Below are 26,826 nucleotides of genomic sequence, written 5' to 3'. Positions count from 1 at the left end.
GGCAGGTACCAAACCTCTTTTCACTGTATGCACATTCTCACTAACTGCTCTTTAAACAGGGAAATTGACACTTGGGAATCATCAGTCCTGGCAAATTATCCAACACCTTTATTTCCAATTTCATTGCTTCTTTGCGATATAAAAGTCAAACTTCCACAGATAGCTCTTCAGAACAAAACCTACATGATTTATACACAAACAGTTCCACACAGCATTTATAATGCACAATACAAAATGTACACTGCGTGGATGAGATACAAACTGTGTCTCATGTCACGATTTAAACAAGTGTTAAGTTATATAGAGTAGGGCTGATGGTTATGGTCCATAGGGACAGTTGCAGGAACTGCCTTAAAGCACAGAAAAGACACAATTCTGAAAAGCTGCTCATGTCTCATCCCCCATCCCTAACTTGTTGTTCAGGTTTGGGGGAAAGGCTTGGTCCTTCTCCATATTCATAGAACAGTTCTGAATTCATCAAAAATGAAGCTAGGCACGTGGGCTTCAACAACCTGGAGTAAACAGGAAGGCATAGTTAGGTGTTTTCTTCATTATTCATTGTATGCTCGAGTCACCCATTAACAAGCACATCTGATCTATGAACCAAGCACCGGTTCTGACCTGAATCATCGAGGTACAGCCTATAGCCAATGGGATTATTCACATGGGGCATTAAAAATAAATTATAGCAGCAGGCTGCCCAGGGAAGTGTTCACAAACAACCACTGTCCCTGGAAGTGTTCACAAACAACCACTGTCCCTGGAAGTGTTCACAAACCTTGTGGATGAAGCCCTCAGTGACATGGTTTAGTGGTGGTCTTGGCAGTGCTGGGGTAAAGGTTGGACTTGATGATCTTAAAAGTCTTTTCCAACCTGGTTGATTCTGTGATCTTCAAATGCAGTCAAATTGCACTGAACCCTAAAATAAAATCTCTACAAGACCAGACTTTCAGAACTTCCTTTGCACGTGAAATAAAGAAGGTGCCTGGGAAGCCATTGGCAGGAAGGGAAGGGGATCAAGGACTGGAGATGGTGTTTCACCAAAATTTAAGCTGCTGTTTAGCTTTTTTGCCCTGCATTTATAATACTGCTGTTTATTATTACTTAATTCTGCAACATCTCTGAACTTCTGTTTTATTTCTTCCTTTCCCAAAAGCTCCCAGCAATGTACAGGCTCTCCGAGGACTGAATGGAACAGCCTCAAATGTGCACAAAATAGAAATCCTTTCTATATTTTGTATCCCCTGTAGAAAATAGTTTTTCCATAATGATATAATATAGGAATAGTTACACAAAGTACGTAAGTAACACAACTGTAGCTCATAGAAGGTAAAAGAGTTTGTTATGAGCCATTGCTATCAGGCCACAGATTTTTCACCTCTATTTCCTTTTGGCAGTCTTTTACAGAACACCTGAAAAGGGTCAGTACTGCTTGGGCAAAGTCAGCAAGTCCATTATTTTGGGTATGTGCTTACAGATGATGCAGGTTCCAGAGCAGATACATGTGATCAAACTGCTAGTACATAACCACAGCATAAACCAAGATCTAGCTCCCCTGAACAGGTCTCCTGCTCACTGCTACATACAGGAGGCACGGGTTTCTTACCTTCCTTGGTAGCTTTGTGTAGCGAATGTAATCCTCCAGGAACATGAGGGCACCCACTACATCAGCAGGCATCTCTGGTATCTTCTGGCTAAAATTCAACCACCGTGAAGAGCAAACACTTACTAGCTGATCAGTCGTTTGGATAAAATTACATGCAAATGCCAGCTTTCAAACACCACCATCTCCACTAGGTACCACGTGGTTCCATTACAGAAAGAAACAGTATTTTAATCTTGTACTTAGTCAAATATATTGTTGTTGTTATGTAAAATATACTCTGCTAGAAAAACATACTAAAAAGGCAGTGATAATACTACTGAAGTCCTCTTCACAGAGGTGATCCTTAGGGAATGAGTAAAACATGGATACCTTGTGCACTGCTCCATTGTTGAACGAATAAACTGACCGATGAGAGCCAGAAATTGTTCTGTGTATCGTGAGTGAAACTGTTTCAACAGGGTAAGGAGTCCCAGAACTAGAGGCAGCCAGTCAATCTGGTCAGCCGGCCGCTTGCACACCACTCCTGCACCCAAAACCCACCCCAAAACAGCACATGTTTATAAAACAGAACATATTCTTTATAGCAGAGGCTAAATTAGCTAAAACCATTGAGGGTTTTTTTTCTGTACCTCCCCTTCTCCTTGCCCACACAGAAAACTTGAAAACTAATGTAACAACTGCATTTCTTCCACAGCAAATGGCTTAATGATATTAACTAAGGCATAGGATGAAAAAGTCAGGAGTTTGGAGTCCACTTCCTACTCCACTGTATTTGGCTACAATATTATAACAAATCTGCCTGGACATAGAATCATAGAATGGTTTGGGTTGGAAAGGGCCAGAAGATCATCCGGTTCCAACCCCCCTGACATGGACAAGGATACCTCATGCTAGACCATGTCACCCAAGGCTCTGTCCAACCTGGCCTTGAGCACCACCAGGGATGGGGCATTTGCTACTTCTTTGGGCAACCCACTCCAGTGCTTCACCACCCTTACAGTAAAGCACTTCCTCCTTAGATCTAATCTGAATTTCCCCTGTTTTAGTTTGAACCCATTACCCCTTATCCTACCACTAGAATTTCTATGCAGATAATTTTACTATCTTCTCTACAGATGGTTTCACAACAGTTTTCACTAGATTTAGTCAAACAACAACTTATACTATACCTAAATTTCTGTTGTACTGAAGTTTCGGGAACTGGGAAATTAGAAAGAGGAAGTTCACAGTGGGAAAATACGGCAGACGTTTTGTTGTTATGTAGATCTGAGGGGAAAAGACAAAAGAGGAACACAGTTCTTCCAGGTATGTTTTTTTTTTCCTCAGTTAATAATAAAACAGAAAAAGCAAACGGTACTGAGTACTGGAATACAAGACTGACCTTATTTAATGGATTGTGAATGCCAGCTGCTTCCAGATAGGCTGTGATTTCATACAAAAGAGTGTTGTCTTCCTTAGGATAAGGTAGTGATGGGTTCTGATAATGTGCTTCAATGTCAGCCAGTATTGCTCTAAAAGGAAAGCCAATTGATTATATTAAATACTTATTTAAATTATCACCAATACACAATGCCACATGTCATAGTAATGTAAAACCCTCAAGGACAAACTTGTACATGGTTATAAGCAGGAGTAAACCACCTTTTTTGGAGCATTTTTTTACAAACATCAGATTTGTTTCAAGATCAGCATCACACATCCTCACTGCTCATTCTTCTCACCCAAATCAGACCTCAAATCCAGGTAGAACCAAACAGATTACTTGCAAAGTTACTTATCTTTACTGGTTTTGTTGGGTTCAAATTCAAATACTCATCAACAAAAACCTGAATGCATTCAGACTCCGCATTTTGCCATAATCTAGATTTTAAGGATTGCTGAGTTGATAACAATTACACCACAGTGATACATGCAGCTCTTCAGCACATTTGGCTTCTTACTTATTGAGATTCTCCAAAGCAGCAGCCAAATGCTTGGAGTCAAATCTGCAGGAGTAGTTTAATTCATTGGTAATCTGGCGTCTCAAAATCTGCATCTGACCAACCTGTTGAATCAAACAAACATAAAAAGGCTGAGGTGTTAGACTGAATGCAATGAAGGAAGAGTAAAGTCAAACTAAGGAAAAGCTTAGTAACAGTTCACAGTTAAGTAGATTACTTTCTGCAGCTAACAGCCTTTACAGGGCTGCCCAAAGCAGGGACATACATAGTGGTAGGAGTAACTTCCCTAGTTTGGTCACAGGGCCAGCAGTCAGAGCTGACAGACTCCAGTTGCAGAGTGTGGTCAAAGGAGAAGAGTAGTCACAGTGCTCAAGATTTACACAGACTTCATGGTAGCAAATAGAGACAGTGTGAAGGCACTAAAAAGGTAACAGGTACAAAACCCCAGTTACTTGCTGGTTTTCCATTGGTAAGTGAAAATGCTTGTACTCTTTTCCCCATCTTTCCCCAGACCTTAGGTCAGCAATGGCAGGGATAAAAACCACCAGAGAGGCTTCTTGCAGTCAACCTTTCCCTTTTTTCCCTTACCTTTCCTCTTCTCTTCAGTACCACACACAAACATTCACAGTGCTCTGAAAGAACTAGTAGCAAAAAATCATTACAGAGAGATGATAAGAGACATGTTAATGGGATCAGGTAAAACCTACCTTCATTATGGAGTCTAAATATGCTGTCCAGATCTTCTGAGTTTTTGCAATTGCTGTGGAATAAACCTTGTTTGAATTTGCTGAGAAAAGAAAAAAGGGTGAGGCATTAAAAAGAACGAGAAAAATAAACACAAGTGTACAAAGACAATGGCTTTCTTCTGTCTTAACCAGCAAGCACTTACCTATAATTCCTTTGAGAGGACTGACAGCATTCATAAGTGCTTTTAAGGTATCCTGTACTGTCCTGTCACGCAATATATTTCTCTGAAACATACTGAGGAAATTCTAAATAAAAGAAAGAGAAGTAAAATCCTCACACACGTACAGTATCTCCATGGACAAAGAGTTGAGGAATTCCATAGTCAGACTCTGTGATTTTCTGAATTATGCTAATCACTGTTAGGACAATTCATGGATCCCCTTCGTCGATATGTTCACATAAAGGCATTGGGGAAAAGTCATTATATAGAATTGACACCCTATTTAGATCATATAAATATTATATAAATATATATAATATTTGATATAATATGATTGATAATATAATATGATATATGATATATAAATATTTATATAAATATTTATATCACCCAAATGATCTAATTCTTTTTTTGATATCTAGACAGAAAAATAGAAGTTGTGCATCCTTAAAAGTGGATCTCGGGTCAAAGTGTACACCTCCAAAAGGCATTCCTTGCAATCCAGTGCTTGATGTAACACACAACCTGGTGTTATATAGCAGCATTTATTCAAGAGTACTGACTTTCATGATTATATCTGAAACTGAATTCTTACCTTCAAGTATATTCTTACCTTCATGCTTGAACACACATTTTTAAAATGCATTTGATTTCAACTTAGCATTTCAAAAATGAACAGATTTTTGTATTTCCCTAGAAGCTATTCAACAATAAAAGCATCATGACCTTGAGAAATCAGAGTTCAGAAATTACCTGCAGCTCCTTTACAATCATGAAACACAGCAGCCTGTCCAAGCCATTGAGGCCAAAGGTACCTAAAGTATCTTGGATCTCAGAGAAAAGACGACTACTGGTTACTTCCTGGTGGGTTTTGATATCATACCAAGTATTCATTTGGTCAATGTAACACGTGATTCTGAGGGAGATAAACAAACAACTACTTCAGAATAATATTCTGCAGATAGTTCCTGTGCTAATCTGAGTAATGTGTTATTCAGCCAGAGATTAGAAAGACTCTTTTCAGGTCAGATATAAGGAAAAAGACCTTTACTGTGAGGGTGGTGAGGTACTGGTACAGCTTGCCCAATGAAGTGGTGAATGCTCCATTCCTGGCAGTGTTCAAGGCCAGGCTGGACAGAGCCTTGGGTGACATGGTTTAGTGTGAGGTGTCCCTGCCCACGGCAGGGGGTTGGAACTTGACGATCTTAAGGTCCTTTCCAACCCTAAATATTCTATGATTCTATGACTCTAAGCATCTCAGGTGAAGTTTAGTTACTCTTCTCTCCACAGGGATTCTGTCACCCCTGTTTTCTTTCTTCTCTATTTATGTAACACACTGTGTTCCTTCTTGGGCTAAAATCACAGCTTTTCTAGACTAATATTTAAAATGTACAGGACTGGGCAGATTTGGTTTTAGGTAAAAAAGGTGATATGATAGCTAAGGAAAAACTACTTGTTGCATATTTTCTTGTTTGTATATGGTGGAATTGGAGCAATCCAATGCATGGTGCTGTAACACAAGTTTGTGGACACACAGTACTTACTTTGGGTCAGTGATCCGCAGGATTTCTCTACAAAGCCGACCAATAAATGTTACAGATTCATCCACAGGTGTGAATTTTGGTATTGGAATATGAGTAGACTGGTATATGCTTTGCCAGTCTTGAATCTGAAAAACCAGTTTTAATTTGCACGGTTTTAATTTGATTAGAAACATTATTCCTTTTGTTTACACTGTAAAACAGTATCTCAAATTATAGACAGCAAAACACTCCAAAAACCAAATAAATCAAAAGGAATGAGCCTAATGACAAAGAGCAAGCAGAAAGTAAGTGTGGAGTTTGAGAGAACTACCTACACGCCTGGTGAGAACTGCATCTCTTCCCTTCTGCAGTAAGACTAGCCAATGTTTTGTTAGCCAAATTTAAGATCTGTCAGTCCACCACTTGTGAAGCAGAGCCAGTAACTATTGCAGTTTCCCTCACCTACATTCTCATGGCTAACAACAGATTCAGAGATGACTATCGTGATTCAGTAATTATTTTTTACTCCTTTTTACAAGGAGTCACGTGGAAAAGATGAGGGCACAAGTTACTCCTGGGGAGATTCTGACTCGACACAAGAGGAACATTTTTCACAACATGAGCAACCAGCCATTGGAATAATCTCCACAGGGAAGTGGTGGATTTCCCAACACTGGTTAGGGTTCAGCTGGACAGGGTGCTGGGACACCCAGTCTAGGTCATGCTTTGCCTAGAAAGGTTGGATCAGATGATCCCTGAGGTTCCTTCCAACCTGGTGTCCAATGATTCCAAGATATTATTCACTGGCAAGAGATACTAAAATATCCTGTTTAGGGTACTTTGTTCTTCTTATGTATGACTAATGCAGTGGTGATGCTGAAATCATTCAGAAAAAAGCTGGGGGCAGATGTTTTACACAGTAGTTAGCACATTTAGTCGAAGTCACACCAGTATAAACTGTGCACAATTAGGTATATATGCTTGATCAGCCACAAACTTTAACATCCAAATATAAAGACATTTGTCAGCTTTTTACTTGTTTTTGACTAGCACCTTTGTTCTTAAGAAGTTATTGCACTCCTGTTCCACATTGTAGTTAATAATACGAGACACTTCCTCTTGCCATATTTTCAAACCATATATGTTGACATAATCCTGGATATATTCAAATGAGCGATGGAACCCGTCCATTGTAGCTGCCATTTCTTTCAGCTTGGGCATCAGTTCACTTGGCTACAGATGGGAAAGACACCAAAAAAGAAAAAAACAAAACTGTGAACAGGCAGAATACAAAGAAAACGTAAAAGGCTTCTAAATGCCTTTACACAGCCACCTCTGGAGGATTTCACTATGCTCCAGCCAGAACTGAAAAGCACAGAAATTTGTCAAAGGTTGTTTGATATCTGAAATAATTCTTAGTATTTTTCCTTCCTGCTTCTAATGTTTATTTTAGGCTTCTGTGGTACTATTGATTCATCTATGAGACTCAAGTATTTGGACAGGATCAAAGCAAGGACTCGCACTCCTTATTCTACCATTGCCTTTCTGCATTTACCTGGCTTATACATACCATGTTTTATCATCAGTCGTTACAAAGACAGACCTGTGAACTCAGAATTGATAGGACATTTGGCAATGGAAAAAAAATAAGTGTTTTGAATTCTGTCTATTCTTAGCAGTTTTAAACCTCATTTCAATATTAAATAAGTCATTACAAGTAACCTTTAAAAAGTTCAAAAGTTGCAGGTTTTTTTCAAGTATGAATTTTCTAGAAACTAATAGAATAGAAGAGGTCCCACCAAAGCCAAGATACATAAAATATAAAATCAAATCAAGCTTTTACCCACCTTGGCTCTGGGATTAAAGATAAGTCCCCTGTGAAGAGCTAGGGCTACCCGTTTTACCAGCTCCTTCCTTATTCCATCCTCTAGTAACTGTTTTGGGTCCACCTAAGTTGAAGAAACATTTTTTTCTTAAAGTCAGAAAGGTATAAAAACACATACAAAGGGTTTAGTTTGTATGGAGCTATTAAGTGCTTACAGTGAACTGGAAAGCACTGCAAACAGAAGTACTTTCCCACCAGCACCTGTCCAAAGAATAAATATTTAAATACTTCTAATGGATAGTACATTTTGAACTTGAGCAGCAAATGTTTGCAGTTCCCATATTCGCTCTTGTCTCATAATCCATGGGGAATCCTGTACAATTATAAGAAGCCAGTATGCATTAAGAAGTGTGTATTTTTTCAAGAATCCTTGCTCATGGTCCTGAAAGAGGTATCTTAATGTAGGAAATGCAGTCTTTGCCAATGGAAGAAACAGTTCTTCAGAAATGCCTTCCAGAAGGGAAAAAAAAGCAAAGATCATCCATCAAAGTTGATGAATCTATTTACAATGAGGACTGTGGGTTCTTAACTACCTTAATATGGTTCTTACCCAGATGCAAAGTTTGGCATCACTGAAAATTCATATGCAAACTGACTTTTTCTTGTCTTTTTAGCTTCCCTCGAGGTCTTAATGTGCTGAAATATCTGTGCTAAAGTGCTAACTGCCACCAAATGACTTTTTCCTACTTAAATAATGGAATATTACCTTGATGATACCAACTAAAGTAGTTTTCATCATGAGGATACCTTCAGTGAAGATGGAAATGGCATGGGTTAACTTGGCAACCTTTAAGAGAAAAAGCAAACACAAGTTATTGAAGTGAAGCAACAGGTTCAAATATTTACTCTAAAAAGATGAAAGTTCTTTTCCAGTGGTAGCTTCCTATTTTAGATTAAATTTGCACTCATATAGTTTCAATTTTACATCGTGTTCTATACTTTGTTATAGTATAATTGACAGCACAGGAAAAAATGCACAGCCAAAAAGCTGACAAGCAATACAGCTTTAACTGATCAAATCAAAGTGCCTCCATCCTGTCTTCACATCTGAAGGCAGCAAAGAGCTTAACCCTGATGGCTTATTCAATCTTAGACCTTCTGGAACAAGCATTCCAGAAGCAGAGGGCTTCATTTCAGACTTGGGCTTTTAGGGTTCTCTCTCCTGCAAATAAGTCTCAACATCTTTATGCTTATTTATAATTGCATTTGGTTTTCTTTCCCTTTTCTGCAAGATCAACATTTTAAACTTTCACAAATAAAAGAGCAAAAGTGACTCATCTGTCCTCATGACACCTCAGTAACACTAGTCGTTTTTAATTCTTACTCAGTCAACAAATCTGAGTTCACTGTGGGAGTGTAAGTCTGCGGAGCTGTACCTATTTAAATTTACGCTGAAGCTGGCCACCTATAAGGTATGCTTTATTGGAATTCCCTGTTTTAACTGCACCTCGTATCGCGGTCCAAGCTGAGCATAATCTCGCAGCTTGTCCTTATCCAGGCGAGTAGGCACTTCAATAATATCATGAGTCTGAAGCTTTATAATTTTGAGAAGAGATGTAAACATGCTTTCTGGAATTATCTGGAGAACCTTTGTAAATGAGAGAAGAAACAGAGTCAGCACATTCTTAACAAAAAATTAAAAATCATTGAATGCTTTGGGTTGAAAGGGACCTTAAAGATCACCCAGTAACCTTCAATTAAGAAAATGTAATTAGAGAACAAGAGAATTCTGTTTCTTCCAACATGTACCTTTCTTACATAGGAAACCAACTCGCCAGAATAATACTGTGATACACTGAGAAGATCAGGGCTGTTTGCTTGATTGATGCGGAGAAGTGGCAAGTCAAGAGCAGACGCAAGCTAGAAATAAAGGTAACATTTTAATTGCACATGTCTTTTTCTAATGTAAATTACATGCTTGAATTCTCTTGCTCAGGCTCTTAACTGACAATTCAAAGCACTGGATTCTTCCTACAGAGCAATGTTATATCAGGTTTGCCAATACATAAAAAAAACAAAACCAGAAGAAAAAAAAGTAAAAGTCAAAAGGTCCAATGGTCTATAAGGCTAAATTCCTCTTATTATTATTTTGTTACTGTATTTTTACACCTTCCCTCATACTGTTTCCCATTCTTTTTTCTACAGAAAACATTTCCAGATCTTCATCATGACAGACAAAGGGCATAGCCAACATAACTTCTGTAATTCCTTCAGCCTCCTCTGATACATATGCAGAGGATCCCATCCAATGTCCCTAGCAAATAACTGTAATAGGTAGAAGCTGGATGATGAGACTTACTTGTCCAACAACAGCAATATAACTGGTTGCATTAAAAAAACGTGTAACTTGGTTTAAGTTTCTTTAAAACTAACCTTGAGTTAATTTAATACAGTCTAAAAAATATGGATGTAGACAATGTTGGCAAAAGGAAGTTTTGACCCTTTTATGACTTCACAGACTTAAGGCCTATTTAACAAATGCTTTGGTTGACCTGCAGTGTTCAAGTACATTACATTAACTGTTGTTCACACTTACCTTTAGGAAAGTGGCTCTGAGTTTAGTTACCATAGATGGACTGACTCTTATGCTTTCCTGCATAATAGATGTAAAGCTGGGGTAGGAAACAAACAAAACAAATCAGTTTCTTCCCTTGAAACTCTTATTTTCAGCTATTAAATCATATGTCATCAGCACCAGTGTAATCTAGAAATGGCACAGAAGACCACTGAAGAACTTCAGTAGTGGGGGATTTTGGTCTTTAGAGATACTGGTTAGAAAAACCTATATGATAAAGGAGTAGGTGGGGCAAAATGGAAGGGCATCTGGAAGCATTAATAGCCAAGCAGCTCAGCGTAATCACACCACGGAAAAGGTATTCTCTAACGTTTTACTTTCCTTGTTCATTTTTGGTTGAAAGGGGAATTCTAGCATTTTGGAGGACACTTAACTAGACTAAAAGCTGGAGACAGAATCTTAGAAAATCATTATAGTTAGAACAGGACAGACAGTAAAAAGTTACAGTATCGCCTAACCTGCAGCTAACAACATGCCAAAGATGGCTGTTGGCATGTTCTCACTCAACTTGATGAGACTTATGCTCAACAACTCATAAAACAAGGCTTCAAGACCATTACTAAACTGGACAGTTTATAGTAATAATACTATTTATACAGGTTATTTCCCACAAGTTTCACAAATGATGACTGACTTGGAGGAAGGAGCTCCTGCTAAGATACCTGTCAATTAATTGCCAAGCATATGAAAGATCACCAACAATCTGCATGGTGATCAAGACCTCTTCTTTAATGTTGATAGTTCGGATCATCTGATGGAGAAACCTGCGGGTGTCAGCCAGAAACTGGCAAACCTGCAGGTTAGCTTCCAGCTGGTGAAACTCTTGGACCTGTATTTAAACAACAAACCCCATCTTTAAGGGCACGAATACAAATACAATCAGTAAACTGACATGTTTCTTCATGACATTATTACAGTAAGACACTTAACAAATCCTGGACTACATTAGAGTGTGTTGAATAAGAACCGTTGCAAAGCTACTCGAGGAGGTGTACTTAGTAACACCATCTTGAGTATTCTTTTATACCCTGGAAGGAGAAGGTGTGCACACAAAACAAATATGGATATTTTTATTTTGCTTTTCAAATTACCCCCTCTGGCTTCAAACGGATTTCTTTTCAGAATTTCTAAAAAAATGAGTAATGCTGCTGAATGTTTAATACTGAACTCATCACTTTGAAAAACCCTCCAAAGCTGCAGCTCCAGGTGGCATGATTTTCATGATATCTCTTATTTTACAATCACAAGGTCTATAAGCAAGTGCTGCAAAGATCTAAAGACACAACTGTTAAACTGCAGATCTACTCATCTACTGGAAGTCAGTGCATGGGTACCAAATGCTATTTTTCAAAAGGCTGAGGTCATTTATGTCAAAATTCCTTTGCCATACCTCCTCCAATGCCTGTATTAGCTGCACAGTTTTTCTGCCTGCTGCAGTTGAATCATCGTAGTTTAGAGACATTATTTGCTTGGAGATTTCTCTGAACCATGCCTGAAGATTTTCTGTGTGAGAACAAGTAAAACTGAATCAAATCTCTGCATGTGTGAAAAACCACAAAGACACAAAGGTTATTTTAAAAGTTTTCATCTTAATTTTACATTTCTGGTCTTTCAACATCCAGATTTGTAAAGCGGCAAATGCTCAGGGAAGTTTCACATACAATGTTAAAAAGAAACAACTACCAACACAAATGTGCATTATAAAACCTATACAGAGAAAAAGCCCTTTAAATCACGAATTTGTGCTTTATGAACTGTATTACAACGTTAATTGCCTTGGCAGGTGTAATTTCTATGTTTTAGCTACAAGTTTGCTAACATCAAAAAGGTAAAGGGAAATACTTCAGTAAGGTAATTCTGGTTTTATGTGGCAGCAAGTGAGAAAACTGCCTGTATTCTAAGTTCCGTTGTTTGGGATCGATCGCAAATGTTGCCCTAAGGTGGACACCTTCAGCAGTATTCCTGGTCAAGTAAGAGTTATGTACAATTGTCATTCTTACACCAGGTCAAGGAAAGAAAAATAAAAGTGTCAAAAAACAAAACAAGAAATTTGGAAAGAAATACAGATTCAACACTTTTAAGTCACTGGAGAATACCACTCAGTGAAGTCAAGAAGTAAAAGAATGAGAGGAGAGATTAAACCATCCCTATATTTAATGGATATGACCTTCATGATCCTTTGTACATAGAACAGAGTAACGTGAACCCCATTAAACACAGGGAAGGGAACTGGCATTTCATAGTCTTAGATGGTATATCTAAAAAATGTAATAAAAACATTTTCAAAAATAGGGCCATCTAAAGATTAGGTACCTAAATAGGGCATACATATTGAATGTATGCAGAAAACCTAATCAAGATACATCTAAGACTCTTCTGGAGCAGCTGAGAAACATGAATTCTTTTTCTTATTATCAGTATTAGTGTCATGTATTTTCTTTGGGTATCAGCTTAGAAATAAACAAAGTTATTCCCCCCTCCCCCAGTTTAGTTTTTAACAGTTACCATTTTTCTCCACTCTAGTAAGAGGTTTAACTCCTGAGAAGACATCAGCAAGCTCAGTCATCCTTTCAGATCCCTCTTTTTTATAGTTCTCCCATTTTGTTTGTTTTTCTGACAGCATCTGCTTGAACATCTATTGCAAAAGGAAGCATTTGGTTTACTGAACTGGAGAGCAGGCATACTACAATACATGAAATATAAGTTCTGAAAACAGGTGGAACAGACTTATGATGATTACTATGTAACTTCCAAGACCTTGCCAGAATATTAAATACCAAATTAAAACTATGAAGAAATGCAGCTGGTGCGATGGACAACCTGTCAGTGATGCTGGCTCTGCTTTACTATGAGGATGGTGAGGCACTGGCACAGGTTGCCCTGAGAATCTGTGGCTGCCCCATCCCTGGCAGTGTTCAAGGCCAGGTTGGATGGGGCTTGGAGCAACCTGCTCTAGTGAAAGGTGCCTCTGCCCATGGCAGGGGGGTTGGAAGTGAATGATCTTTTAAGCTCCCTTCCAACCCAAACCTTTCTATGATTCTATGATGACATACAGTGATGGAAATTATCTGAATTTTAAAAAACAGTATGATGCAGATACTGTTGATTTTTAGCCACTTACAAAAATACCTGTTAATGTTTTTAGCTTAGAGATCCTAGAAAACTTAGGTCTAAGGCTGACTTATACTTCACATAGTCATCTCAGCCTATCCAGAGAAATGTGAACTTAAGCACACTCTTAATTCTACCAGGTTAGCACCAGAGTATCAATGTGGAATCTTTTAGAAATGGCAGAACTTCATACATAGATCTAAGAGTTTTCTTAGCAGCATATCCTTAACATACAGAGGCGTCTGTCTGTTTTCAGGCTTCTGCCTGAAAAAGAGAGGTATAAAAACCTCCGCAGGATAAAAACTTCCGCAGAGTCCTCTACAGATTTTATTACATCTGTTACCAGGATGTTCATACAGAATCCTGGGTAAACATAAACATGCTGGGCAAGAATGAAAACTGCCAATTACTGAGGAGACTGCAAAAGTCACTTCCAAGCAACAGTCATTTGTAATCTTCTATAGAAAACTCACAATTAACATGGGGAATTATCATTGTGATTTGCAAGTGGGCTGCTTGGTAAATGTACAAGTACTATTGAAGTCTTCAGCTCTGTTCTGCCATCCAGGGGAAAATACTGAAGAAGACAGCAGCACATTACCTCTTTCAAAATGAATTCAAACTGAGCCGTATCCAGAAGAAGCTGGAAAAGGATCCTGGGATTGTACCTTGAGTCTGTTAGAATTTGATCCTTTATCTGGCGGAGACGTTTGTTATTTGGATCACAAGCTGAAAATGGAAAGACAGCATTTCTCCACTGTTACAGAATTTGGCCAAGCTTTTCAATCTTTGTAAATAGACTCTTTTTACCAAAACTTGAAAGCATTTTGCTCTGATATGTTAAGTCCCCACTTGTTCTTCATTTACATGGATCTTACGAACTTTCCTTGTATGAGCCTTCCTTAGAACAGGAAAGAATTAAGGTTTCTGGGTTGCTTCAGCCTTCTTAAAACTCTTCTTTAGGCTTCTGCGAACTAAATGAGAATTTGTTCCACCTGACACATGGAGGTGTAACAGAAGCCCTCTCATATACCAAGAAGCCTCAAAGATAGCATAGGCATTCAACCAACAGTGTCTAAATAGGTAAGTTTACAAATCCAAACTCATCTGAGAGACATTATTCAGTTTCAGTTGACTTTCAGTTCAACAGAATAAAACACTTGGTTTTAAACTATTAATCATTAAGACATTAAGAAATTGGCTACTGCTTTCATTCTGGTGCTATGTAAAACTTTCAGAATGATGCTTTAAGTGATAAGGTAGAGGAATATCTGATAAAGTTTCCATATTTTTCCTGTGGAGAACTATTTGACAGGATCATGACTTTTTATACCTGTGTCTGGCTCACAAGAATTCAGGCAATGAATATGTGCTGGTTCAGCCAAAGGAGTTAGAAGACTAAGCAAAGCAAAGGAACAGCTCAATAATTTCCTGAAAACACTAGATGAAACCCTTCTAACTTTTACGGCAGCACACAGTGAACTTCCCTCAGGATCAGCATGGAGCATCTCTAGAGCAGGATTTACAGCTCTGTAATGAAAGGTGTGCATGAAGTTTTACCTGTGTCTGCAGTGTGAAGCATAAGCCAGCGGATGGTGACATTGCAGTCCCGGAGGCAGTTCAGCAGCTTGGGAATATTGTCCAGCACCAGCTCTTCTCTTAGACAGCCCTCTTTCAGAAACTGCTGTATTTGGGTGTGCACTCGCTCAGTGACTGCAGCATATCTGCTTGCCTTCAAATATACAAAGCTTGCATTAATATAATCCTTGCCTTAATTGTGCAATGTGACTGTGGCTTCCCAGAGAACTTAAAGGGCACATAGATCCAGAAAGTGCTATGAAATTTATCATTACTACTAGTAGTAATAGGATGCAAGTTAATTTTAAAACAAAGAGCCTAGGCAAGAAGCATGTTTCAAAAAAGCAACTTGTAAACTTCCTGCGTTCCCTTATGTACTCTCTAGAAATTATTCCTAAAAAACGATACTAGTATTTTATTGCCTAATCAGGAAGAACAACAACAACAATCTGTTCCAGAATGGAAATACTTGTTACGAATTAAATGTCAGTTCTACTTAGTGAACTTCTCTCGTAAAGATGAAGGAAATATTTCCACTTGTATTCCCTAAGTTTGCTACACAATACATAGTACAGTTCTCCTAGTTAGACACTTCTGTGTGTTCTCCCCTGAGCACTGGGGTCAGATTATAAGGAGGCATTTAGCTCTCATCAGTCAAACAATCTGTTGATTTGGTATACAATATTATTCAGATTTTTAGGCATGGAAATAATTATTTCCCATCAAAAGAACTGACTGCATTGCATCATACAATATTCTGGTGTCACTCTTTTAAATCAGATCCCTTTTGCAGATTATTGTTTCATTTGGGATGCCCCATTTAAAACTGATGAGTTCCACGCTTGGTCAGCAGAAATCTGTAACTTCTAAAAACTGTTATCTATAAAAGACCAAACACTACAGTCAGCTTAAGACATCCCAGTACTGAGCAACATGATGAGTGCTAACATCTATTTAGTCAAGTCAGAACACAGAAACATGTAGGAGAAACAAACACTGCAAGAGGAAATGAAACAAGCAGTGCTGCAAAAACTAGATTTTGAAACACTGAAGTATCTTTCACTCAAAGTTAAAAATTACATACTCAAAGCATTGTATGTGAATGTAATGCAAATAATCGTAGCCAAGAAAGAAAGAGCCATGCATTATCAGTGTCATATTACTATACTTGAGATGACCACACAGCTTGAATCTTGCTAAAAATACTGAACTCTGGTTTATATACCTGCTCTTTGACATTTGAAAGATCCAGCGTGTAGTTGAGGGCAGTTTTAGCAGCTTTGTAGGGTTCCCATGCTTCTGCTAGATTTACAGTGATTCCCATGTAAATGCTTATCACCTAAGATTGGAAGCAGGAAACAAGAAGTTGCATTTATATTAAGGAAAAGACATACTTTTTATTTAGCAATATAAGCAGAAGGCAGCATGCTCTGGGTATAAATATGAGGTAGCTAAACTTTTTGGGTAGCTGTAGTTTCTGCTCCACCACCTTTGGAAAACAAAGAGTAAGATGGCTCTGAAGTAAAAGGTACACAGTTAATTAGAGGCTTGGCTCTGAAAACAAACTGATAGTTCTTTCAGTCACTATTTATGATCCTTGGCCTCTATTTTTCCTCCCCCTGAACTTATGACTTCTTTTTCATTTCTATGATGCTATGCAGAAGATGGGGTGAAAGCAACTGGGGAAACAACTATGATGGGGGGAAAATTATTTGAAAGAATCCTACTCTGAAAATGCCCAAAGGTCCAAATTGAGATGTAATTTAATGCTTCTTCTCTGGCGAGCACAAAGAGAAGGAAATTATGTTTCCATGCTGTGACATTTCAGGATCAAAGAGGAATTGATTTCAGACCATGAGCCCAAGTATGAGTGTGATTAAAAATAAAGAATTGTGATTGATTTACATGTGTTTGTAAGATACTTGATTAAAAATGGAAGTCTTGGGTTTCTGAAAGATGAAGGATATACAGATCTGTGGCATTATGAACTTTGTCACACTATTGCTCCAATATTCTTCCATTCAGGGATGCTCACATCTAGGAGAACAATGTCAGCTTTTGAGCTCTTCTGACAGTGTCAAAAAGGAAGCCAGTGAAGGCAAATGGGACACTGCTCTGCTGATAGGAGGTTCCCTCTCATACTGTTGAAGTGAAGCTCATTATTTCCTGTAGATGACAGTTCCTCAAAAGGCTACACTTCAACTGCTAACAATCATTTTAAACCAGCCTAAGAGTCAAGTATTCTGTACAATACAACCAGCTCATCCATACCCCATCACAAGAAAATAAGTGCTGTATTAAAGTAACAGTTTGTACTATGAAGTCAAGTGAGTAAAAATGCTGGCATAATAAAACATTCACAATGTCAAGTTCTAAAACCAGCCTTCAGTATCTTGGAAACTAAGGGATTCTAATGTCTGTTAATACAGCCAGCTCTTACAGTGTCTTCCCTCCTTTCTTCACTGTTCCTCTTCTGGTCCAGAAGAATATAATTTGAAACCAACAGAGATTAAAGAAACTGTAAATTGATTTGTGTAAGTCTGATTCCCTGTGATACAGACTACATAGGAACTCTATTGTTACATGCCAGCCTATTTCAGTAGCAGTTTTTGCAGACTAGGGCCTCTGGAAATCCTACATCTCAATACTGAGAAACACACAGTAATTCCATTTTGAACACTGCATCTGAACAGGTCTACAGAATTGCAAGGAGTGACTGGTTTTGCTTCTAAAGTTATTTGGAGAATGGCACAGAACGAATCCTTGCACAAGTTTTCAATAACATCAATGTGGGGGGATTTGTTGGAGAGAAAGACTGCCATCCAGAGTGTCCTTTGATAAGCTGGTAGAATTCATCAGCAGAAACCACACGAAGTCCAAGAATAATAAATACAAAGTCCTGCACTTGGGACAAAACCAAACCCTTGCAACAGCAGAATTCGGCAGGAGAGGACCTAGGCACCCTGGTGGACAAATTTAACATGAATCAGACACACAGTCCTCATCAAAAAAAGCAATCAGACATTAGGCTACGTCAGCAAGACTGTACTCAGCAGATTGAGGGAAGTGATTATCTCCACCTAGTCAGCCCTCATGAGGTCCCATTTAGAGTCATGTGTCCATATTTGGGCTCTTCAGTATGAGACAGACAAGGACAAACTGGAATGAATCAAATACAAGTCCACTAAGACGCTTAATGGGACCCACTGTGTAAGCGGAGGCACAGGAGATCGGTTTGCTTAAGCTAGAAGAAAGATGACTATGGGACCTGACTGTTCTTCTACTACCTAGAGGGAAGTTATGAACAAGGCAGAGCCAGACCTATCTCAGAAGTGCAGAGTGAAAAGACAAGAGGGAACAGACACAATCTACAGCAAGGGAAATTCCAGTTGTAAAGAAGGAAGAAATTCTTCACCATGACAGGATTAAGCACAGCCACAGGTGCCCACAGAAGCTGTAGTTTCTTCATTTAGGTATTTTCAAAACCAATTGAGCAAGGTCTGAGCAACCTGATTTAACTTTGAAGTTAGCCCTGCTTGGAGGACAAAGATGGACTAGAAGATGCCTATAATACTTTCCAGCCTTCATTTTTCTATGATTCATTTTATCATGATGGGATCAGAGTGTAGCTTATTTAAGCATTTGAGAGGATAATCAGTACTTTCAAAAGATAGCCTTCCATGCTTATCCAGAAGGTTTGTCTCAGACCACTTCACTCTGCACAAAGTACAATTTCCGCACTGAAGAATCTATTCTAGTTCCAGGACATGATTATTTTCTATAATGTATACTGTAAAAATAAGGTAAATTGTTCCTATAAAATTAAATCCAGAGAGCAGATTTAAAAGAGAATTAATATTTACCCAATTATCTGGAAAGTATTTATCCACTATCTCTCTCATTTTTGCTTGCTGAGTGTGAAGAATAGAAGGGTCAAAATATAGTATCACATAGAGCATTGCAGCCTGAGTTGCCAGAGCAGTGCTGCGGTGTTCTGGTAATGGGTATGCTGAAACCTAGAAAAAGGGAACAAAACAAAACAGAACATATTATAATGCAACATAAACCACTTGAAAACACTATGGGGTGCATTAAAAAGTATAGTATATAGATACTAGGAGGCAAGGAGGATACTATGTAAGCTGAACAATTGTCATAGTTAAGAACTGCGATATTAGTGCTCCTTTTTAAACACATTGTCTACTGAGGGGTGATAAATCTCTTTGCAGTAACAAAAAGAATTGGAAACTCAGAAGGAATGAGTTATTAAGAGCAGCCAATCATTTATGATTTAAAGACATTAAACAAAAAAGGTTTTTTTTACTGAAAGGTTAGCCAAACACTGGAGCAGGCTGACCAGAGAGGTCATGCAGTCTGCACCTCTGGAGGTGCTCAAAACCCAACTGGATACAGTCAGCTCTAGCTGACCCTGCTTAAGGCAGGGGGTTGGATGAGGTGATCTCAAAAAAGTCCCTTCCAACCGCTGTAATTCTCTGATCTTTATTTTTTTTTTGAATGCCACAGTTGAATAACTAACCTGAGAAACTGTTTTCCATTCATCTTTAGATCCTTCATTTATCTCACAGTAACTTACCTGGTTATAAATGTCATCTGACCGTAAGCGGCCAATAACCATGCTAATGAATGTTTCACTTATGGGCACCCTGCTGAAGTAACTCTCCGGGTAGTTTGGAGGTCTTTTAGCTCCAGGTTGGCTCGAGTATCCAGTGCTTCGGAGCAATTTACAGATATCATCTAAATTGGAATCAGCAGAGGAACGGGCTGCACTGTTTCACAAAAGAAAGGAACAAAAATTTAGCTGTAGGACCTAACCATTTCCTCCTCTCCCTCTCCTTGTAACCATGTCTTTCTTCCAAGAACATGATGAGACACTAAGGTGTGGGAGATCTGTGGTTGTTTACTCCATGAATATAATGCTCATCATATTATAAGAGGACACTAATAGATGTCCATACTGGAATCCCAGATAAGCACAGAAAACACAAACGGAAAAATGAACTTTACCCAAGGAACAGAAACAAGTAGCTTTATATTCAGAGTTTAGATACCAAGAGGCATTAACAGGCAAAGAAGCATAGGAACAGTATGTCCCCTTTTTTATATGTGTGAAAGGATTTGCACTGATACCTTTTGAGACACTGTCATGCAATGATGCTGGCAACCTACCTTTGGTTTGACTAATCAAGCTGTGTAACTACAAGCGCGACCTGTGACACATTTATCATCTAGATAGGACTTTTCACCAAAATTTGCTTGCACGTTTGGAAACCTAAGATACTTTCATAGCTAATGCTTTAAAGCAAAGCATTAAAGGTTTAGCTGAATGTTTATTTGCCACTGGACTTCAAACTTCTGTTGTGACGGAAGGAAAAATCTGTTGTCCAGTTTTTCAGCCAGACCTGCAAGCAGAGCTAAAGCAAGCAGTTCTGTTGATATTCAGAGAGCTCTGCTCAGTTCTCAGTCTATCTGTATATAGTCAGTCGATCGAAAATGTGCCCATATTTCCATTCACCTCAATTCGATAACCCAGGTAACTGATTATATTGCATGTTACATTCTTTCAGCCTTGAGGGCTTCTGCATATCAATATATGTTACCTATATCTGTAGTAGGAAACCAACATTCTTTCTCTGACTTCTCCTTCAATCTTCTGGTCAATGACCAATAGCATGACTCCATATAAATAGAGTGCTTCACACTGGAAGAAGAAAGAAGGAAGGAAGGATATCACAGAAACACAATTTTGTAGTAAAAACAAACATGTATTGGCAAACTAACCCAAAGTGAACTACGTATGTCAATGCAATATGAAAAATGGCTGTAGATTTTTAGTCTTTGTCCTCCTTAAAGTGAGTCATAGCATTTCCATGCATTTGGTAAGCTGAAATCTTTGTCTAATTTGGCACTAAACTATTTGGTTCATTTTCTACTTTCAATACTTACTAGAAGTTGTTTGCCATCTTCATTAAGGAGGACTGTTTCTAATGTTTGCTGGATGTAAATTCCTTCATTGAGGTCATCTAAATATCTAGGAATTATAACAAACAGATGGTCATTGACTATTTTGCTCTCAATTCATGTGTCCTCACAGCTCAATTGGTCAATTTTCTCTGAAAGTCAGCAGAACATCAGACCATATCCCTAGTCCAAGCAGCATGGAGTTTTTCAGACAGATACTCTAGTATAAAACGAGAGGCTGGAACACCCAGCTAGAGTCAACCAGTTGGCAAAAACCTCCTTCCATAACCTGACCATGTATGTGAAAGACACTAGAGTATACTTCGTAAATTACAGCTAGTATCTTCTTAATCTTCTTATGAGTATATAACAGCCCGAGAAGAGAGTACTGAAAAGGCTTCTACTCCAAAATTTAGCAAAACTGTCTATTTTTAAGTTACCTCAAAAATGCCTCCTGGACATACCATGCAATTTTGAAAGTAGAGCTAGAAACAAGAGTATGTTCATTGCGATTAACAGAAGATTTTTTCCTACTAAAGGATATTCCAGTATCACTACTTATTTAATAAGTATTGCTAAATATTTAAAATTAACCTTATCATATAAGTTCATTAACAAAGCCAATTCTTATGCTTAAGATTATTTGGAAATTTTTCTTAAGAGTATTTAACATACCTTTCACATTGTTTTTTACAGGTAAGAGTAGCAAATTTGAGAATATGGCAACTCCAATGCAAAATTAGGCTCAGGAAAATCAGGCCAATGAAAACTAAATAAAAAAAAAAACCTATATGATATTCTGTTTTTCAAGACCACAGAAACCCCTTAGTTTAATAATATGGAGTCTCCTTTCATTAAGAAATCTTCAAGACAATCTCCAATAAAGAAGAAAAAACAGCTCTTGCTTACAGTTGAGGAAATGAGGTAGAGAGGTTAAATGTTTACAAGTCATATTTTAAGCTGGTAAGCAGGAGTAAAAGTTAATGTTCACTCCAGCAATCCAGGTTTCCAGTTGCAAGTGTATTGAGTCTCTAAGGAAAAAGCTTCTTCTTATTAAGACTAAACAGTAATCTAGTCTGAGAAAAGACACATTTATTTAAGATACCATACCTGTTTAAATCGACAATGTATTTATGTATACTCTGGAAAGCTAGATAAAATCTTGTCAAAATTTCAATGTTGTTTTCACGAAATTCTTCATCTAAATCCAGTAACTCAGGTTTGGCTTCAAGTTTGCCTTCACATGTCTCAGGCCCCTAAGAAAAGAAATTCATCTTTAGACCCAATATTTGATTTTGACCTCTATTTGATTTCTCTTCAGTAGAACCGAGAACATATACAACCACTGGGCACCCAACACCAGAATGAGCATTTCTTACCAAAACAAGGATCTGTAGTTTTCCAAGCTACTTTATGACTGAACATCAGTTCTGCTTTTTACACCCTGCGATGATTTTAAATGCGATTTATCCCATGTAACCAAATGGGAAAGAATAGTTAACGTTTTTAGTAAAGTCCCAATATATCTGAAGCCACTGTGTGCTTTTTGCAGTGGGAAAAATCTCCCTGCTGGATTTTTTTTCCTTTACACATTTTATCTGATTGATTTCCCAGATAGAAATTTTGGCCCACATTGAGGCCCACAAAGCTTAGTACCTTCCCATACATTTAACTGCTTAAAAGTATTAGGCCTGTTTTTAACAGGCTCTGGATCTAGGTTAGTCTTCCAAATTAATGCAGAAACATGTTAATGTCATTAACAACTATGTGGGGAAAAAGAGTTGGATGAAGAGCCTGACTTCCTTAAGGCAATGGCACAAATTTTTCTAACTATTTACCACTGTCAACATTTCTCCTACCCACCATTTGGTCTTACCATTGCCACTAAACTGAAAACACTGTTAACGTTTAATTGGAAATATTGTTGACATTTCATTGAAAATACTGTTGATGTCATTTCACAGACCACTTACAACAGTATGAGATCACTTCTTAAAGGGATTTGGTCAATAAAAACTCTGTAAAAATAGCTAAGAAGAGTTAAAATATCAAGGTTAACAACCAGCTGAAAATGTCTGTGTGGTTTTAAAAATGCTCTTCTGCTCTTCTTGTGCAAAATACCTACATAAAACAAAGGATAAAGCAGGCCCCACACTGCCTATTAAGTTCAAACGACAAAGTAAGCAGCCTGAATATTCAAAATCTCAAATCTCTCATTAGGTAAGTCTAAGAATCATGAATACCAAAATGAATCATTTGCAATGAAAATAGATGTAAATTCACTAATCTCTGCTTTAGAAGTACGTCATTTATGGCTTTTGGGGTGCTTACCCTGAAAAGCAGCAGCACTGTGTGCTTCCTTAACATTTAAAACTCCTGCTATTTTAGGGATAATTGTATTTCTTATCAATTATACCTATCTGCTTTTAAGTTTTCAAGTAATTTGTGTAAGAAAAGAGAAGACTTCCGTCAAGCACTTCAATCTAATGTTATCTGGGAAATCTTTTGTGCTCAGAGTTTTCAGTGTCCAAGGCTCACAGTCAGTGCTTGAAATTTACAACTCTTAAAAATATCCCACAACCTCCTCCCACCACACACTTTACGACTGACACTTCTTGTATTGTACAATCCAGATAAAGTCAGCCTACATACTTCCTTAGTATTCATGCTGAAGAATGACAAAAGGAAATAGGTACTGCAAGAAGCTTAATTTTGTATGGGAAATAAGGGTTCCTCATGGACACTACTCTTTGATTTATTTCTTTATTCAGCACAAGTGACAAGTCCAGTGAAGGAACAATCACAGCACTGTCAAACAGGAAAGCAGTTTTCATGGCTGCAAAGAATAAGCTACAGATAACCAAATGAAGATGGCATCCTGCCCATGGTACTGCTCCAAAAGAAAACAACCAACTGTAAATGCTCAGAACTAGCTGGTGAAAGTATAATATAATATTTCTGCAGGAAGCACCAATAATCAAAATAATAATGCCACCCCCCAGAACCCAATACTCAAGTTTTATACAATCAGTATCAACTTAAGTTCACAGGCTGGATGACTAATCAAACATCTTGAAAGGTGCAGCTGGGACCACTCTTGAATACACTTACAACTACCACCCCCTTCTTGCCCTGATACTCTTAGCATAGGTCCAGTTATATTTTTATTCTGCCTAGGGCTCCACGCACAGAACCTTCCCTAAGCTGTTCTGCCTATTGAAATGAGCAAGATGAGGCTGAGCAGGATCAGAAGGATATAAAATACAAGACAGCCCAGAAGCAGAATGTTAAGATGCAAGCGTATCCCAATTGCTATCTTGCTTTGGTGAATTATTGGTAAATCTGAGCAAGTAAGAAGCTGTAACAGTCAGTTCTGAAGAATGCTTCTAATAAACACAATAGTCAGGAATGGCTGTTTCATAACCTGAAGCATCCTCATGCAGGACACCAACGCTTTAAGGTCAAGTTTAACAGTAAAAGGATTTACCTTAAAATAACTGAAATCAAATATGATATCCCCATACTTCTGTTGATCAGCTTTGTCCTTTAGCCTGAAAACACCAGGAATAAATTCGGAAAGTCTCAGAAGTTCTGCAATGATGGCATTTCCACAGGAGACAATCCGAAGAATTGCCTGACCACAGAGATTGTTTTCAGCTAGGAAATCAACCATGGTGGAGCTGGACGTGACAGAGCAGCAGGAGTCCTGCAGTCGGAGTCTGATTGTTAGCCTTTAGGTTATTTGATGAAGAAAATCTGATGACAACACTAGCTGCGCCATTAATAACCTGTGAAAACAAACCCACACACATTCAGAGTGCTTATAGTAGCCACTTTGTGGCTACAACCAACAGTGATTGTAATAGGCTTTAGAAACAAAGAAAACTTCTATAGCAAGTGGAAACCATACAGCTCCAGTCCTTTATTTATTGCTGAATAATATGGCTGGTCAGCTTCCACGCTGTGGTTGCATTTCTTCGTCAGTTTTATTTATTGACGTGTTTCCTGCAAGATAGAGAGCACCAGGTTGCTAAAAATAAGCTTTTGTGTTTATCATAGAATGGCTGGAAAAGATCTTAAAATAATCCAGTTCCAACCCCCCTGCCATGGGCAGGGATGCTTCACCCTAGAGCATGTTGCCCAAGGCCTCGCCCAACCTGGCCCTGAACACTGCCAGGGATGGAGCATTCACAACTTTCTTGGGCAACCCATTCCAGTGCCTCACCACCCTTATGGTAAAGAACTTCTTCCTTATATCCAATCTGAACTTCCCCTGTTTAAGTTTTAACCTGTTACCCCTTGTCCTATCACTACAGTCTCTAATGAAGAGTCCATCCTCAGCATCCCCATAGCCCCCCTTTAGATACTGGAAGGCTGCTATGAGGTCTCCACGCAGCCTTCTCTTCTCCAGGCTGAACAGCCCCAACTTTCTCAGCCTGTCTTCATACAGGAGGTGCTCCAACCTCTGATCATCCTTGTGGCCTACTCTGGATTTGCTCCAGCAGCTCCATAGGATCAGCTAGGTTGGAAAAGGCCTTTAAGATCAAGTCCAACCATTACCCCAGGACTGCCAAGACTACCACTAAGCCATGTCCCTGACAGTCTCATCTACACGGTTTTGAACACTTCCAGAACAGTGATTCTGCCAGTGCCCTGGGCAGCCTGTTCCAATGCCTGAACACCCCCTCTGGGAAAAAATTGTTCCTAATATCCAATCTAAACCACCCCTGGTGCAGCTTGAGGCCATTTCTTCCTCTCCTATCACTTGGTACTGGGAGAAGAGATTAACCCCCACCTCACTAAAACCTCCTCTCAGGCAGTTGTAGGGAGCAATAAGGTCCCCTCTGAGCCTTCTCTTCTCCAGACTGAACAACCCCAGGTCCCTCAGCCGCTCCCCATCACACTTGTGCTCCAGACCCTTCACCAGCTCCATTGCCCCAGCACTTCAATGTCTCTCTTGTAGCGAGGGGCCCTGAACTGAACACAGTATTTGAGATGCAGCCTCACCAGTGCCCAGTACAAGCAGATGCTCACTACCCTGGCCCTGCTGGCTATGCTGTTGCTGACACAGGCCAGGATGCTGTTGGCTTCTTGGCTGCCTGAGCACAAGCTGGCTCACGTTCAGCTCTATCAGTCCACATCTCCAGATCCTTTTCCACCAAGCATCTTTCCAGCCACTCTTCCCCAGGCCTGTAGCATTGCACGGGGTTGCATGTCCTTATGCTGGGGACACCAGAACTACACACAGTACTCCAAGCGAGAACATTTATTGGCAGTTACGAGTTGGCTTGGTTTTTCACCAAACAACCGAGAGGACAGAGCTTCTCCCATCCCCAAACGGGAACCGGGAGTCGCGGTGCGGGTCATCGGTGCTGCCACCAGCTACCTCCGAAGGCCCACGGCTGGCTCCAGATCCCGCAGCACTCGGACGCGGCTCTGAGGTACTCCCTCCGTGTCCCCGGGCCGCTCCCGCCTCCCTCCCGCCGGCGCCCTCCCTCCCGGTTTGAACCCCGCCTCGGGCAACCACCGGCAACCGTTCCCCCACCCGTCGCTCCCGCCGGTTCCCCTCACGCAGCGGCCTCTCGGCTCACCCTGCCCTGCCGTTGGTGCGGTAAGCAGCGGCATCGAGGGGGTGCTCAGCTCCGCGGGCACCGGCGGGGAGCTGCGGAACCGGGAAGCGGGGAGGGAGACGGCAGCGGCGGCTCTCGGCGCTGCACGGCCG

General features: G+C 39.3%; 2 protein-coding genes across 4 annotated transcripts in view; one reads left to right on the top strand and one right to left on the bottom strand.

The window, feature by feature from the left end:
* Positions 1 to 85: 85 nt before the first annotated feature.
* WASHC5 (WASH complex subunit 5) lies at positions 86 to 26,813 on the bottom strand. Of its 2 annotated transcripts, XM_057429840.1 has the most exons (29): positions 26,696 to 26,813; positions 24,592 to 24,892; positions 22,215 to 22,360; positions 21,090 to 21,174; positions 20,744 to 20,844; positions 19,720 to 19,912; positions 18,989 to 19,141; positions 16,351 to 16,464; positions 15,108 to 15,279; positions 14,149 to 14,276; positions 12,942 to 13,071; positions 11,827 to 11,939; positions 11,099 to 11,265; positions 10,398 to 10,473; positions 9,611 to 9,721; positions 9,309 to 9,449; positions 8,568 to 8,648; positions 7,824 to 7,925; positions 7,030 to 7,209; positions 5,998 to 6,122; positions 5,207 to 5,369; positions 4,436 to 4,538; positions 4,254 to 4,333; positions 3,547 to 3,650; positions 2,988 to 3,117; positions 2,776 to 2,872; positions 1,976 to 2,129; positions 1,607 to 1,694; positions 86 to 512 (listed from the first exon to the last, which is right to left on the bottom strand). In XM_057429840.1, the coding sequence occupies exons 2-29, from the start codon at positions 24,775 to 24,777 to the stop codon at positions 456 to 458; spliced, it is 3,480 nt and encodes a 1,159-aa protein (XP_057285823.1). In that variant the 5' UTR covers positions 24,778 to 24,892; positions 26,696 to 26,813; the 3' UTR covers positions 86 to 455. The 2 variants fall into 2 exon arrangements, with proteins under 2 accessions (XP_057285823.1, XP_057285824.1); XM_057429841.1 differs by lacking the exons at positions 1,607 to 1,694; positions 1,976 to 2,129.
* NSMCE2 (NSE2 (MMS21) homolog, SMC5-SMC6 complex SUMO ligase) overlaps positions 26,602 to 26,826 on the top strand; it is a 131,770-nt gene continuing 131,545 nt past the window's right edge. The window contains exon 1 of one of the 2 annotated variants that reach the window (XM_057429847.1): positions 26,602 to 26,715. The gene's annotated coding sequence lies outside the window, so the exon portion shown is untranslated. The remainder of the gene's footprint in view (positions 26,716 to 26,826) is intronic. The other variant, XM_057429846.1, reaches the window with a different exon arrangement.

The sequence above is a fragment of the Pezoporus wallicus genome, unplaced genomic scaffold (genome assembly GCF_028554395.1).
Source record: "Pezoporus wallicus isolate ANWC-B61680 ecotype Strahan unplaced genomic scaffold, APGP_CSIRO_Pwel_v1 contig_7545, whole genome shotgun sequence".
NCBI lineage: Eukaryota > Metazoa > Chordata > Aves > Psittaciformes > Psittacidae > Pezoporus > Pezoporus wallicus.
The sequence above is the reverse complement of the archived record's forward strand: the minus strand, read 5'-3'. Positions and strand labels throughout refer to the sequence as shown.

Coding starts and splice junctions, on each gene's coding strand:
- WASHC5 (XM_057429840.1), bottom strand. CDS start 24,777: ATGGTTGATTTCCTAGCTGAAAACAATCTCTGTGGTCAGGCAATTCTT. Junction 11,940..12,941: donor TACTAGAGTGGAGAAAAATG/GTAACTGTTAAA, acceptor GTTCTCACACAG/AAAATCTTCAGGCATGGTTC. Junction 7,210..7,823: donor TCTTTAATCCCAGAGCCAAG/GTGGGTAAAAGC, acceptor TCCCATCTGTAG/CCAAGTGAACTGATGCCCAA.